General features: G+C 40.0%; 1 protein-coding gene across 1 annotated transcript in view; it reads right to left on the bottom strand.

Annotated features, from left to right (window-relative positions):
• The window catches only part of ALS2 (ALS2, alsin Rho guanine nucleotide exchange factor), a 79,659-nt gene that overhangs the window by 50,486 nt on the left and 13,059 nt on the right, over positions 1–16,114 (bottom strand). The window contains exons 2-7 of the mRNA XM_008069243.2: positions 15,329–15,408; positions 13,999–14,153; positions 9,306–10,252; positions 5,232–5,589; positions 2,092–2,260; positions 1,139–1,235 (exon numbers count right to left, since the gene is read on the bottom strand). Of these exons, the coding sequence (XP_008067434.1) occupies positions 1,139–1,235; positions 2,092–2,260; positions 5,232–5,589; positions 9,306–10,252; positions 13,999–14,153; positions 15,329–15,348 (1,746 nt within the window). The 5' untranslated portion in view covers positions 15,349–15,408. The remainder of the gene's footprint in view (positions 1–1,138; positions 1,236–2,091; positions 2,261–5,231; positions 5,590–9,305; positions 10,253–13,998; positions 14,154–15,328; positions 15,409–16,114) is intronic.

Raw genomic sequence — 16,114 nt, 5'->3', positions numbered from 1 at the left:
GGGCTCAGACAATCCACTCACCTCAGCCTCCCAAAGGCGCGGGATTACAGGCTGAGCCACCGAGTCCGGCTTCTTCTTTGTATTTTATATACTCAATAAAGCCTGTAATTTTTGATCATTTCGTTACTGGCAATCCTTCAAATGTCTCACTGTTAAGTCTTTTGAATAATTCATCATGTTAATAACAATAAATTTTTCCTAATGTTAATATTTATATATTATGTTAGTTTTTTGGCTTAGTATGTGAAAATTTGAAATAAGGTCAAACATTTAAAAGGTTTAGAATCCTTTACTGGCTTCTTAAAAATATAAAGGGATTGATGAAGAATCATTATCTATAATATATTTAAGAATAACTTAAAAAACTTAGCTTCTTAGGTGGGTTTATGTATATGTGGGCAAGGTTTTTAGTAATGCTCGCAGTCACTTTTAGGTTTCATAATTTTTTTTTTTAAATGTCTTTTTTTCGTTTGTTTCTTAATGTCTTACTACAAGTTTCTTCACCAAAGAACAAACAGCAATTCACCAATACCCTGGAAAATGTTGGATTCTGTTTTTTGTTTTTGTTTTTTTGAGTCGGAGTCTCATTCGGTTGCCCAGACTGGAGTGCAGTGGCTGCTACCGGCCACCGCAGCCTCGACCTGCTGGGCTCCAGCAATCCTTCCGCCTCAGCCTTTCGAGTAGCCGGAATTATAGGCATGCGCTACCATGCCCGGCTAATTTTTTGATTTATTGTAGAGATGAGGTCTCGCTGCCCAGGCGGGTCTCGAACCCGCGGGCTCAGGCAATCCACTCACCTCAGCCTCCCAAAGGCGTGGGATTACAGGCTGAGCCACCGAGCCCGGCTTGGATTCTGTTTTTAGATGATAGCATGCTATAGAAAGCTCCTAAATCAGACAGACTAGTCTTTAAATCCAAGCTCTGCTATTGAGTGTGTGTCTTTAGATAAGTTACATAATCTCCCTTGCCCTACTTCTCTCATCTGTAAGATGGAAATAACCCCATGCAAAACACTGGAAAGCTAAAGTGAGATAAGGTGTTATGGTCTGACATACAGCAGATACTCAGTACAAGGGCTCAGTCTCATCATGCTGGCCTCCATGAAAGCAAGATCAGCACTGCAGAGTTTGCCTCCTACCTGGGATTTCGCAGTAAGTGCAAGAGAATGGGAACCACCCGCCTCCAGACGGATTACTTCTTTACCATCCAGACACTTCACACACAACGGTTGAAGCCTTAAAGAAAAATACATACACATATACACACGGTCAAAGTATTCTCAGCAAGAATCATGGCCTTTCTTAAATTATAGAGGAAGTACCTTCATGTAAAATTAAGTATTTTAAAAGAAAACATTAAAATAAAAATAACAGATATATGTTCAATTTACTCCTAAATAGTATAAAGAATTTTCAGAAGGTTTCAACTTAATTTTTTTCTATTAATCACTAACAAACCCCCAAAATTCAGAATCTGTTAAGAATCACAAAACTACAAATAACTCATTATAGCAGAGTATACTCAGGACCGATGAAACACAGTCCGTGCAGAGATAAGTCATTTAATTCCACAGTCGCCTCCACTCTGCTAGGAATGAAGACATTTAACTCACTACTTCAGACAATCATTCCATTTACACACCTACAAACCTCCCAATACCAAAACTTGTTAATATCAGATGAGTTCCTATTAAAGAAAATGCCAGTTTTTTCTTGATGTACATGAACAGACACAGTGTAATGTTGAGTTGTAGTTATTTGGGCAGTGGCAGAGAGACATCTAGATAAAGAAAACTGCTGGTTCTTTTTCACAAGTGAAAAATGTGAATGGTTCCAGTGTTCCAGTGAAATGTCCCTTATCCCTGGCACCCTTTGCTGGGCTCCAAGATGAATTTACATCCAATACATGGAAAGGGGCACTGTAGGTGCTTCGGGTCTTCACTGTTAACAAACACAAAACCCAGGAGGCAGCCTGTTCTGGTTAATGGTGTGCAAACGCTGAAGCTGGATAAGACCAGGCTTCCTCTAGAAAAAAGGTGAGTTTCAGAGTTTCAGAGCTCCAGCTCCTTCCAAAAGTGCTGGGAGCACTTACCTTGGCAGGACGTCGCCGTGGCCCAGCTGCCCTTCCTTCCCTTTCCCCCAGGTCCACACCTCTGTCCTTAGAGACGGCAGGAGAGCATCTGCTTCTCCACTGTATGTGGGGGTCAGCACCACAGTCCTCGTTTTCACCCGTGCAGCCTTCCTTAAGAGCCTGGGGGAAACTGAAAACCAGCCAGAGACAGAGTGAAGGTGTAGGGGCTGGGCGGGAGGATACCATTTTGACAAACTTAAGATTCTCAAAGAAATGCACTAGCCATGGCTTTTTTTTTTTTTTTTTGAATCAGGGTCTCATTCTGTCACCCAGACAGAGTGCGGTGGCATGATCATAGCTCACAGCAGCCTCAACCTCCTGGGTTCAGGTGATCCTTAGCTTCCTGAGTCTAGGACTATAGGCATGTGCTACCACACCTGGCTAAGACTTTGAATTTTTTCAAGGTCTTGCTATGTTACTCAGGCTGGTCTTGAACTCCTGGGCTCAAGCAATCCTCCCACTTCTACCTCCCAAAGTGCTGGGATTACAGGTGTGAGTCACTGCTCAATGAGGTATGGTATTTTTGAAGCACATTCTATAGGTTCTCTGCAGAAAAGGGTTTTCACAGTCAAATGAGATTGGCAAACGCTCCCCAGGACATTCTATACTCCCACTACCTCCCCTGCAGAGATTCACACATACATTAGTCCTAGGATGGTACTGAAAAGTCCTGCAGTTAAAAGCCTTGTTTAAATATGTTTAATCCAGCACCACTTCCAACATTTAGCCACAGAATCCCTTTCTGTATAACATCTAGTGATACCCTATAGAATTGGTACTCTAAAGAATATGCTGAACAAAATACTACACTAAAGCTGACAAATATTTTTCCCATTTCAAAGCAAAAATTAAGAGCCAGGCACTACTGGAGAAGTTGAGGTGGGAGGATCACTTGAGCCCAGGAATTTGAGGTTGTAGTGCACTATGATCATGACTGTGAATAGCACAACACTCCAGCCTGAGCAACATAATGAGACCCAATCTCTTAAGAAGAAAAAAAAAAAAAAAAGGCCAGGCTCAGTGGTTCAGCCTATAATCCCAGAACTCCCAAGGCAAGGCAAGTGAATTGCCTGAGCTCGCAGGTTCGAGACCAGCCTAGGCAACTTGGTGAGACCTCGTCTCTATAATAAATCAAAAAATTAGCCAGGCGTAGTAGCAGGCGCCTGTAGTTCTGGTTACTTGGAAGGCTGAGGCAGAAGAATTGCCGGCACCCAGAAGGTCGATGCTGGGGTGGCCGTGAGTGTGCCACTGCACTCCAGCCAGGGTGACCGAGTGAGACTTCAACTCAAAAAAAAAAAAAAAAGGCTTTCTAAGCCAAAGTCTAAGTTCAAATATATAATATGAATAATTATAATAAAAGATTCATTTTAGATATCAAAATTAAAAATTTCTATGATGGGAAAAAGATTATGAAAGGAAATACTAAAATACTTTTGTAGTTGCCTGCATATTTCATATTATTTTATAGAGAAGCTAAATAATCTTTCAAAGGTGTTCAAAACTACATCAAACTACAAAGTGTTCAAAATTATATCAACCGCATAAAACAGTATCTAAATAGTGTTTGGTGCCAGGATAAACTTCAAAGAAAATCATCAAATGTCACTAAGTGTAGACTTAGTTGCTCAGTCATTAACTTAGGGACCACAAGAAAGTGATCATCACTGCCTAAGATCAACAGCTTTTCTGGTGAATGTCACACATGTATGCAGACAGAAATGCAAATGAGCCCACTTGAAGTTTCCTCAAGGATGTACTCCATAGGAGTTTTAAAAAGAGAGGGAAAGAGTGCATGTAAAATGTTTCTGAAGATACTTTAGGTTACTAAGTAAAATGTAACCTTAGAATATAAGCCTATTAGTTGAATTGCATATTTCACATGATCTAATGACATGACAAAAATCAGTATTTCACATTTGTAGTTTAAAGAGATGGCAAATATATTTATATATTTAAAAAGCTAAAGGACATTTAAGAATAAGAAAATGCTGGCACAAGATTCTCCTTCTGACTTAACAGAACTCATGGGCTTTCTTACACATCATGTATATATACATTCAGATTAATTGGGACCAGGGTTTTATTTGTGTGGATGAAAAATGCAAGAGGCAGGCAGGATGGGAGCGTGCTTGGTGGCACAGGAAGGTACAGTAAGTACTCAGAACAGTGTAGGAAACAGGGCAGAGTAGAAAAGGTAAGTTTTAGAATGGTCTAGAATTCCTCATTTTTGAGCTTCACACAAAATCCTGTAAGCCAGAAGTTGGTAAATTATAGCCCATGAGTCGACTAGGACCCACCACCTGTTTCTGTCAGCAAAGTTTTACTGGAACATAGCCTTGTCCATTAGTGTATGTGTTGTCTACAGCTGCTTTTCTGTAAAAATGGCACAGCTGAGCAGCTGTCATAGAGACGGTATGGCCCACACATCATGACACATTTCTCTGTGGCTCTTTACAGGGTATTTGCCAACTCCCGGTCTAGTCCAATGCTTCTCTGGCTTGCATGTGGCACACCAGCCACCTGGGGACCTAGTGAGAATGCAGACCCTGACTGAGGCAGTCTGGACTGGCACCTGATTCTAAAAAGATCCCAGGTGAAGCAGACGCTGCTGGTCCACAGGCCACTTGAGACACAAAGGCATAGATGGCTGAGACTGCTCAACTTACTGAGAAATGCAGAACCAACTGCATACTATTCTTGATACTCCAAAACGTTTATTGCTAAAGATTTCAGAAAATGAAGTTTTCTATTAATGTAACTTAAAAAAAATCATCTCCTCTTTCAGGTCAAGTACAGTGATTCCTCATTCATCCACTCCTGCAACTTCATCTGTCTGGAGTATAGGTCCCAGTTAGTAAACACATGGCACATCTACATTCCAGAACAATAAAATAAGAGCCATAATAAGGCTCACAAGCAGGAGCAAACGTCAGGAGTAAGTTACGTTCTATAGCTATTTCTAAAGCAGAAACATACATACCTTTCTTCTAAATCCCCATTTCAGTAAACCACCATACTTGACTGTGTTGGCTTTGCAACTAGGCAAGCTGGTTTTTGACAACATAGTGTGTAATGGCAGGAGCACCCAGCTATGGCCTTACCCTGTGACAGCAGCCCGGGCAGGGACAGCCTGCGACTGCCTCCCTCAGACTCCTCTTCCCGGATGTCTACAAGGCTCGAGCTCTTCTTTCCCTGCAGTGACTCCTGTCTCACCTGTTCTTCTCTGCTATCTTTCAAGCCCTCTGGGCCTGGCATGCTACTGCCTGCCTGCGCTCCAGCCTCACAAGAGGCTGTGCTGTAGAAGTTCATGACCTTCTTCAGTGACAGGGCACCTGCTTCATACGTCGCAGCCACTCTCACTCCAACAGCAGAGGCACACGACACCACCAAGCTGTTCAGGGCGGAGGTACTCGTGGTGGGTGGGCTGTGGAGATTAGGAACTGCTTCTTCTGCAAGAGGCTAAAATAGACACAGAGGAAAAAAGGTATAAAAATACAATCCCTTATACAACAAGCAATGAATACAAAGAAAGTTGAACATTCATCACTGTTTGCATGTAAGAATCTGAAACGACAGAAGGCCTCTTCATCTCTAACTCAAAGGCATCTGTACTTGATCATGGAGTTAACACATTATATGCAAATGAGTACTCCAAATGGGTGTTATGTTTATCCACGGCATTTAAAAACAAGCCCCAACTGCTTTTATAAATTCAAGCATAGTCAGAGAAAAGGGAAAAGAAAAGCATGGAGGCCAGGTGTGGTGGCTCACACCTGTAATCCCAACATTTTGGGAGGCCAAGGTGGGAGGATCGCTTGAGCCCAGGAGCTCGAGACCAGCCTGGACAACAACATAGTGTGACCACATCTCTACAAAAATAAAAATAAAAAAATTAGCCAGGTGAGGTGGTACACACCTGTAGTCCAAGCCACTTTTTGGGAGGCTGATACAGGAGGATTGTTTGAGCACAGGAGTTAAAGGGTGTGATGAGCCGTGATCGTGCCACTGCACTCCAGCCTGGGTGACAGAGTAAGACTATGACTCAAAAAAATAAAAAGAAAAGATATGAAAAACACTGCCTCTGACACATTCTGTACAGTGACAGCCTGGAGAGAAGACTGAAAAAAATGCAAATTTTATTACTGATCACTTTTAGGAAAATTTACACGGATTGCTACTAAGAAACAGCAAAAAAAAAGTAGATTTTATGAAAAAAAGACTTTTCGTGAAATGTTTTATAAATGGAAATTTGGATATAGCACATCCAGGCAGGAAACTGAGCTATCCTTCTAACCTACCATACCCCAAATTAGGTCCTCAAGTTCAAGTGCTTTTACTATCTCACCACTGAGCTATTTTCCATGACCCAAGAGCTAGACAAGCTGCAGGATTACCTTTGCTCTTGTACCATAGAGAGTAAGTGTGGTAGGTTAACAATTAAACACCAGTGTCTTAGTGTGATTCTCAAGTATATCAAATAACCAAACTAAAATGTTCTAATATCTTAGTAAAAAATCAGTTGAAACGTACTCTAAACTGTCAAACATCACTGTTTACTAAAAAGGAAAGTCATTAAGTATACCTATCAACACTTAATCAGCATAGGTTACCTTGAAAAATTCACTTTTTATTCTACCCAAGGATCCCAACAGGTTATTCCTTCATTTGCCTTGAATTAAAAACCAAGCCAATTCTTTTTTTTAAAAAAAAAATGGCTTCTGATTTTCTTAAAGGAGATAACTCCTGGTGCCTAGCACAGTGTGGACATATAGTATGTACTCAATACTACATGAATACTATATTCAGAGGAGCTATTTCTGTGCAAATATGTAGTCTGAAATTAAAGCAGTCAACAAAATAAACAATTATACCACACAAAACAAAATAAACATAAAGCCTATCACTTCTTTGGTAATACAATCCCATGATATCCTATTCATAAGAATTAGCATCCCTATTTCCACTCTCTGTTTACGAAGGCTCATAAGAGCAGCAGTAATGGTATTTAGGGATAACTATTTTAGGGGGTTCTTACCATTAGTTAGAGGAAAGTCACAAAACTCTTATCTTCCATAAACTTTAAATCTTTTGTCCTAACTGGCTCCTTCTACTTAATTACTACCTGTAATCCCAGCACTTTGGGAGGCTGAGGTGAGAGAATTGCCTGAGTCGACAGGTTCGAGACCAGCCGGAGCAACTTGGCAAGACCCCAACTCCACAATAAATCAAAAAATTAGCCAGGCATGGTAGCGTGTGCCTGTAGTTCCAGTTACTAGGAAGGCTGAGGTGGAAGGGTTACCTGAGCCCAGTAGGTCAAGGCTGTGGTAGCCATGAGCGTGCCACTGCACTCCAGCCTGGGTGACAGAGTGAGACTCCAACACAAAAAAATAAAAATACATAGTAAGCAAATAAGCATACCTCAAAAAACAACAACAACAAAATACACAGTCAGCAATTTTGATGAAGGATATAATTTTAAGAGTCCCAGACAACCAATAATATTTGATTTCTCAAAAGTGAGAGACTCTTTCAGTTAAATCTGGCCAGAAGGTGAAACACTTGTCCTAAACCACATAAATTCCTCATGAATTAGGTGTACAGCTGAGATGCTATTTACAAAGAATAAATTAAATTTAATAGAAACATACCTTGTCAAAACTAGAATAAGCAACAAAAAATCCAATTGGTTTAGTAAAGTAAGTCCAAAGGAAAATTCAATTTCAATTATGTTCATCTAATAGTCAAATAAAATGTATACAATAAAATTTTAAATTTAATAAATTAGAAGAATGACTTTTATTTTTATTTATTTATTTTTGAGTTGGAGTCTCACTCTGTCACCCAGACTGGAGTGCAGTGGCACGCTGCCGGCCACCACAGCCTCAACCTGCTGGGCTCCTGCGATCCTTCTGCCTCAGCCTTCCAAGTAGCCGGAACTACAGGCATGTGCTACCACGCCCGGCTAATTTTTGATTTTATTGTAGAGATGAGGTCTCGCCAAGTTGCCCGGGTGGGTCTCAAACCCGCGGACTCAGGCAATCCATTCACCTCAGCCTCCCAAAGCCCTAGGATTACAGGCTGAGCCACCGAGCCCAGCTAAGAACGGCTTTTAAAAAGTCAAGTGTTTTAATAAGAATGCAGTCTAAGCATTTTCTAGACATATTCTAGTTAATTACTTTAGCTTTGTTTAGATTTTATAATACCTTTCTCCAAATAGCTTAATTCTTAATTGTTTTTTAAAAATCACATATCCACAAGATTGAATAGATTGTGAAATAAGGACTATTTCTAAAAATACCTCCATGTTCTCTTTCAGACAAGTAAACAAGAATAAAGAATTCAACAGGCTATGTGGTCTCAAACACATACACATGACAGTTCTTTTATGACTAGATAGTTTTGTTTTGTTTTCTTATCTTAGAATTTTGATAAAAGCAAAATCAAAAGGTTAGCTAGGAGTAGATCACAGAATTTATTCTTTTAGAACAGTTTGTTTGAAGTAGGAAGATTCAAACTTTACTGTGTGCTATTGGTAAATAGCTTTTGTCCATTTCGCCATAAGTTTTCAAAATGATAATAGTTTTGCTAAGATAAAGAAAACGTTACCCGCCCCTCCAAATGAAGCCTAGTAAGGACCATGGCCATAACTGGAAAAATCTCCAACATGTAATCACCTGTAAGTTTTAAATTTACCCGTATAATTGAAGAAACTGTCACATGACAACCCTCCCTACTGAACTCTGAAGAGTGGTACAAATACAGTAGGAAGAATCTTTGTGAAGCTAGAGTTATACTAGAAGTAAGCTACTCAAGAGTCCCACCAAAATTCAGTACTTTATGGGAAAAAAAGTACTAGCAAGAAAAAAATGGGATTTTGCTCCTTACAAAACAAGTCCAACATGGCATCTTTTACCATCAAAAAGGGCCAGAACCCAAACATAAAGAGTGATTTTTATTTCACTAATTCAGGTTCTTTCCTTAGATAGGCTTGACTGATAAGACAGAATGCTAGTCAAACTCAGAAAAAAATTACTTTTCACTCATAAATGTAGTTTTAAAACTTATAAAATAATTAAGAAGCACTACCAAGCCTTAGCATGTTAAAGTTTCTCAAGAAAAGCTCCTCTAAAGGTCAACTCCAGAAATACCTGTGTATCATACAGCACAGCAGGTACCTGAGATGGCATTGGCTTCCCATCGTTCTCTGGGTCTTCTCTTATTGCAAGATCTGACAGTTTCCGCAAGTACTCATCTACGGCCTGAGTGTCAGGGTATGCTGGGATGTTTCTGGTAGAAGAGACTTCCATTTTTCCCACGATGTTTTGCTGGGAGGAAAGGGCATCGCAGCTTCCGATCTGAGCGCTTCCTGCATCCAGCTCCACAGCCTCGGCAGTGACCGGCAGAGCATTTGCCACAGGCGTGTTCTCAAACACTTCCCCCTGGCTGTCAAGGGTGTCCCTGCAGGGGCTGATGGCAGTGCTGGCATGGTTTTCCACCTGGGATCCTGACAGCGTCACACCTAAGGGGCAACAGTGGCTGTCTGATATAATCACGTGGTCTTCTTTGTCGGTCATGGTAATGAGGAGCTGACTGCACTGGTGGCAGCGCTCTGGGACCGGCCTCAGATCCTGGGGAGGGAGGCACTGCACGAGCGCAAGGCTGTGGAAGGCGCCACAGGCCACCTGCAGCACCACTCGCCCAGCGAGATGCTCCACCTTCTGGGGCTTCGTCACTGGGAAGGTTGTGGTGATGAGACCCAACTGACAGCCGGTACCCCATGCCCAAATCTCTCTGCTTAGTGACAATGCCAGGGTGTGCTCCTCGCCACATGCCAGCTGCAGAATCCTGACGGCTAATGAAGGACTGGTCTCAGAGTCTGAGATGCTGACAGGATTTGGCTCCGGCACGCGCTGCTGGCTGGCCACTGCACACTGGCCGGCAGAGTTCTCGCCCCACATGTACACAATGCCACTTTCCGTCACAGCTCCGCTGTGGAAGCTCCCTGTCGCCACAGTAACAACATATTGCCCAACCAGGGCATTTTCTAGAATGGGGCTACTTGGACAAACCTCTGCTGGTTCACTTCTCCAGGGAAGGGTCCCAAAGCTGTAGACCTCACCATCTGAAGAACAGAGAGTCAGCGAATTAACTAAAAATTCTATCAACAAACTTTTAGTTCCCTCTAGATTAAACAAAATTGGAATTTTTTTTCAAATTGCAAGAAGCCTCTTTCCTTCAACCTCATCTTACAAACTCCTAGCACTAATCCACTAGCATGGCTGTCATCACAGGTCATTACAGAAGCAGATTTCAAGTAACCAAAGACAAAAAAAAATCATGTTATGATAAAATAAGCAGAAAATAAGTTAAAACAGACACATTGGCTCATATCCACAACATTCACTACTATTGAACAAGTCAGAGCAGCAAAAAATTCTGCAATGGCATAAAAATATTAGAGATTTTTGTCAAAACCAAGAAATTAGCTTCACACCTCTAGGCTGTACAGAAAGCCCCAGTTGTTAACAAGACATGGCTGTCTTCATGCTGTGTATCTTATTACTTATAACAGGTCAAGTATTCCTTATCTGAAATCCTTGGGGCAAGAAGTATTTCAGATTTCAGCCTTTTTCAAATTTTGCAATATACGCATTATACTGACTGAGTATCCCAAATCAGAAAATTCCAAATCTAAAGTGTTTCAATAGGCATTTCTTTCTTTCTTTTTTTTTTTTTTTTTTTTCCCTTAGAAAGTTTGGAATTTTAGAGCATTTTGGATTTCAAATTTTTGAATTTGGAATGTTCACCCTAGATATTGTGTACTAGATACCAGACAGCCTTTTGGAGGTGAGATCTGTTTATAAAGCAAATCATCACAACAAAACAAACAAAGCAAATCATCACAACAAAACAAACAAAGCAAAACACAAACAAAGCTGTCAGAATGACTGGCCAGCTTTAGAATTAAAATGAAAGGCACTAGAGAGTTGGTGCATGAATGATGAGAATGTATTTATGTCCAGGTATGCCAGCATGTCTGAATTTTCCTGTGGTACTCTGGGGGTTTGAGGGCATGTGTACACATCTATACTAGCTAAAATCCAAATGGAATAAAGAGTTGGCTATGGGTTTAGAAAAACATCGAACCTAGCCCACATTCTTTCTTTTCCATATGACCAGACTTGCCCGATTTTTAAAATTAATTTTAAAAATAAGACTGATTTTTTTTCCCAAAGGCAGCAATTGGGCTGGTGATGACAACACACAAACTTTATCTTCAACCTATTATACATGACAGACATACTATACACTCAAATGATCTCATCACAGCATCTGTGTGACAGAAGAACTCAGTAGTTAGCTAGAGGTAAGATAGGCACACTTATTGGGAAATTTATAGTTTGGATAAAAAGTACTGAGAAAATAAGCTCACTGGTTAAGGTTAAGGTCTTTTAAACCTTTTTCCCCCAAATGATAGTACACTTGACAGTACTCTTTTTTTTTTTTTTTTTAACTTGGAGTACATCAAAAATAGTGAATCAATGAAGTATCCTCCTTGAATTATGAGTTAATGGTAAAATTTAATAAAGACAAGCTTGAAAATTCCTATCATTTAATCAGGACCATTTCCTCAACTGAAAAAGACAACACTGGAGATCTGTGTGCCATTTCAAACTACACACTTGAGTGATATGAGTTTTTTGGTGACTTTGATACTTAGAACACTGGTACTAAACAATAATAGGCTATTTATATATATCTGTGAAAGTTTTCCCTCAGACTTGTAGGTATGAGTCTAGATTTTAAAAATATCAGCTGGATGCAGTGGCTCATGCTTGAAATCCCAGCACTTTAGGAGGACGAGGTAGGAGGATCACTTGAGGCCAGAAGTTTGAGACCAGCTCAGGCAACGCTGTGACATCTCATCTCTATAAAAGATTTTAAAATTAGCTGGGTGGGATGGCATACACCTACAGTCCCAGCTACTCATGAGGCTGAGGGAGGAGGATCGCTGGAGCCCAGGAGTTCAAGGCTGCAATGATCTGTGATCGTGCCACTACACTCTAGCCTTGGTGACAGAGTGAGACCCTGTTTCTAAAATTAAAAAAAAAAAAAAAAAATTAAAATAAAGACTCATGTTCATTAAGGGTTTCAAATATCTTAGTTCCAAATATCTTATTGAAAGCAACAATAAAATTAGCCGGGTGTGGTAGCGCACGCCTGTAGTTCCAGCTACTTGGAAGGCTGAGGCGGAAGGATTGCCGGAGCCCAGCAGGTTGAGGCTGTGGTGGCCGGGAGCGGCCACTTCACTCCAGTCTGGGCAACAGAGTGAGACTCCAACTCAAAAAAAAAAAAAAAAAAAGAAAGCAACAATAGCAGAATTTCACTTATATATGCTTAAGAACTATATATTTTGAAGCTCATAAGGCAGGCATTGAATATAGTTGACATTTTAAAAATAAGACATTTTAAGCTGGGCATGGTAGCTCATGCCTGCAATCCCAGCACTTTAAGAGGCTGAGAGAGGAGGATCCCCTGAGCCCAGGATTCCAAGTCTGTAGTGAGCAGTGATGGTGCCACTGCACTCCAGCCTGGGCGATAGAGCGAGACTCCAAATCAAGGGAAAAAAATAAATAAATAAGACATTTTCTAAGGTCTCAAGTAATATAATAAAAGTGACAGAATAATAGATTAGAAAAAAATCCATGTTTACCCCATATAACCAACTACTAAGGCCAGACTTAAGTTTTTTCCCTAGAATTGTTCTTCCCTTAGTTCCTAGAAGGAAAATACCAAATTACTTAATAATTAATAAATGCTCAAAGAGCAGAAATGTTTCAGTGAGTCACACTGAAGGCAGTCCTTGCCCAAGTCTAACTTGCCATGATTGAGCTTGAGTCAAGATGAAAGGTAACTCTCTTAGAAACTACAGCGTGCATTTCTATCTGCTACAGATTCATAGGTTTTCTAATATGCCCTTGTGTGCTGCTATTAATGCCTGGAAACAAGTGGACTGAGACAGCACTGTCGCATGGCTTCAGAAGCAGGCTGTGAAATCAGACTACTTGCATTCCAGTCCTGACTCCAACAATTCCATAGGCAGATATGCTTGAGAAAATTATGAAACCTCCCTGACTTTTAGTTTCCTTATCTGTGAATAAAAACAGCAGCTTGTAATCCCAGCATTTTGGGAGGCCAAGGTGAGTGGATTGCCTGAGCCCGTGGGTTCGAGACCTGCCTGGGCAACTTGACGAGACCTCATCTCTACAATAAATCAAAAACCTAGCTGGGCGTGGTAGCGCGCGCCTGTAGTTCCAGCTACTTGGAAGGCTGAGGCGGAAGGACCACCGGAGCCCAGCAGGTCAAGGCTGCGGTGGCCACAAGCGGCCACTTCACTCCAGTCTGGGTGACAGAGTGAGACTCCAACTCAAAAAAAAAAAAAAAAAAAAATAGCAGCTGCCTCATAAGGTGACTGTGTAGATTCAGTGAGACAATATGTAGTAAGTGCTTAGTAGAGTGCTTGGCACACAGCTGTTTAATAAATATTAGCTGTTGTCAGCATTATTATTCTGATACATTTAATGAACAAGAAATCTAGCAAGAATCTCTGATAGACAACTTTCCCTTTTAAAATGTTAATTTCTTCATGTATTTATTACTACAACATTTAAAAGCTATAACTTCTCTTTTATTCTGGTTAATGGTACATTCTAAATGTAAGAACTAATCTGATTTCTGATAGACTAAGACCATTTTGAAGAGTTCATGAAGAATCCCTAGTCCCCAAAAACACTCCCACCTGATCTTACACCATCAGGCATTGGTTAGCATTTCGGTTAGTATTGGTCAAGTCATTTTTTTCAATACCTTCAGTCAGAAGAACGCCGTGTTTCGCTCCAAGAGCTGCCTGCAGGACAGTCTTTCCTCCCCAGCCTGGCAGTCTCTCTGGTGTTATGGAAAAGGATCCCGCCTGCCACACATGGACTCGGCCTCTTTCTTTGGATCCTTCTGCCTCTGTTGAGCTACAAACATCAAGAAAAATTGCTTAATTGTTCCCACAATTCAGAACTGTACCTATTGTCCTTAGTAGTTTCCATGAGACTATACCTTTTGCCAGCACATGACTGACTGGTTAGATGGTCTAACTAGCACCTATCTTATGCTTTCGTTATAACACAGGAGCCACAATAAACAACTATTTATATAAAAGGCAGGAGGAGCCTCTAAATCCACAAATGACTTATCTCCATCTAAGAAGCAAACAAACTTAGGCTATTTTTGGAAGTTTTATGACTTGATAGCATAAAATGTCAAGATTTCTAACTTCTCAATACATTAACACCTTGTTTAGATACTGAAGTTACCATATGGCCCAAGTTGAAGTCTTATTTTAAAATTTTATTTTATTTGATGAGAAAGATATGAGAAGCAGAATCCATACTTCACTCTTTGTTGAGTTTAAATCTATAACTGTCATTTAAATTTTTAAAGAATCAAATATATAACAGATACCAGCAAAGTCCTTCATGGTCTGCTCAGGTCCCAGCCAAAGAATTCTACCCATCTGATGACTTTGGTTCAATGAATACAAAACACACAGCTGCATAATAATGACCTTGTCCTAAATGCCTCCTTCTAAGAAAAGGGCATGTTGAGATACTCTATGTTTCTGTCAAAATTTCCTATGTGTCACCATGGATAATATACTTTTTCATTTTCTTTTTTCTAGAATACTGATGCCAAAATTCTAATGGGGCACAGAAACTCTTTTGAGTACCTGAGAATTTCTCTAAATAATATTCTCTTAAATTGTAATTCGGCAAAACCATGGTTCTATGGAAGAGAAGTCAAAACTTTAACCTCTGTTTTAAATATCTTCCATGCCTAGTTTTCTAAGAATGAAAAATGATTACTATTAGTGAGGCTACTTCTGAAAACCTGAAATTAACATGTGAGAAAAAAATGGCTGGAAGAGCTTTAAAATTATAAAATGAAGATATCTAGTATTGCTTACAAAACTACCACTAATCAGCTTTATTTAAATATTCTTCTCCCTTCAACAATCAACCAACTAGAAATGTCACCATTCCCACTTAACAATCAACAAGAAAGGTAAACTGAAGAGAAGCTATGCATATGTGAATCCTTTTGCTGTGTTTTCCTGGAAGGATGGGAGAAAAGGAAAAAATGGTTCTACCTTCTCTTCTTTGGGTCCATCGGTCAGTGGGAGCACCCCATCACCAAATCATTCCCTCTTCACACAGCGTCTGTCAAGACCTGGATGATAAGACAAAAGAAAGGACAAAGAGCAGTGAAGGAATATTTTATCCCTCAGACTCAAAAAAAAAAGCTGCCCTCTAACAAATGCACATTCACTGGGAAATAAATATGCAGTAAAACTATTTAAACTATTTCATATCTGGCCTGCCAAAGTCAAACATCTAGACCAAGCCTGCCCACTAAGGCTGTAAAACTGCCTGCTGACTATCAATGCAATGTTGAAGGAAGAAAGGACAAATGACAGCTAAGCTGAGATTTCCCAGGCAACAGGGTTTTTTTGTTTGCTTTTTTATTTTAAAGAAAGAAAATTCAATGTGAAAAATCAATGGATTAAGTACAAAAATTCCATACACATTAAGGTTCCTTTTGAAACACTGTCTAGAACACGGGAAGACTCAAATACCAATTAACTCAGAGAGATTTTCTAAAATCTCTTCAGATTCAAGTAGTTTTAATTTACACTTTCCAGTAATGCACAAAAAAATTACATCATTAAGATAGAAAGTTTTCCATTCATCGTTACTAAGAGTATTTTCCCCAAAACAACCTCAATTCAAGACCAACATGGTTCATAATCCAGAGGGCTGAAAGAAAGAAGTTTGAATTTCAAATGAACTGTTTAAAAATCCACCACTAATAGAAAAGAGCTGCAAGAAAATTATGGTACAAATATCATGACCCCTCAGTCTAGAAACTCAATGTT

This window comes from Carlito syrichta, unplaced genomic scaffold, assembly GCF_000164805.1.
Source record: "Carlito syrichta isolate Samal-C Ts95f unplaced genomic scaffold, Tarsius_syrichta-2.0.1 Scaffold311878, whole genome shotgun sequence".
NCBI lineage: Eukaryota > Metazoa > Chordata > Mammalia > Primates > Tarsiidae > Carlito > Carlito syrichta.
Note: the sequence above shows the minus strand (reverse complement) of the source record. Positions and strands in the feature narration are given on the sequence as shown.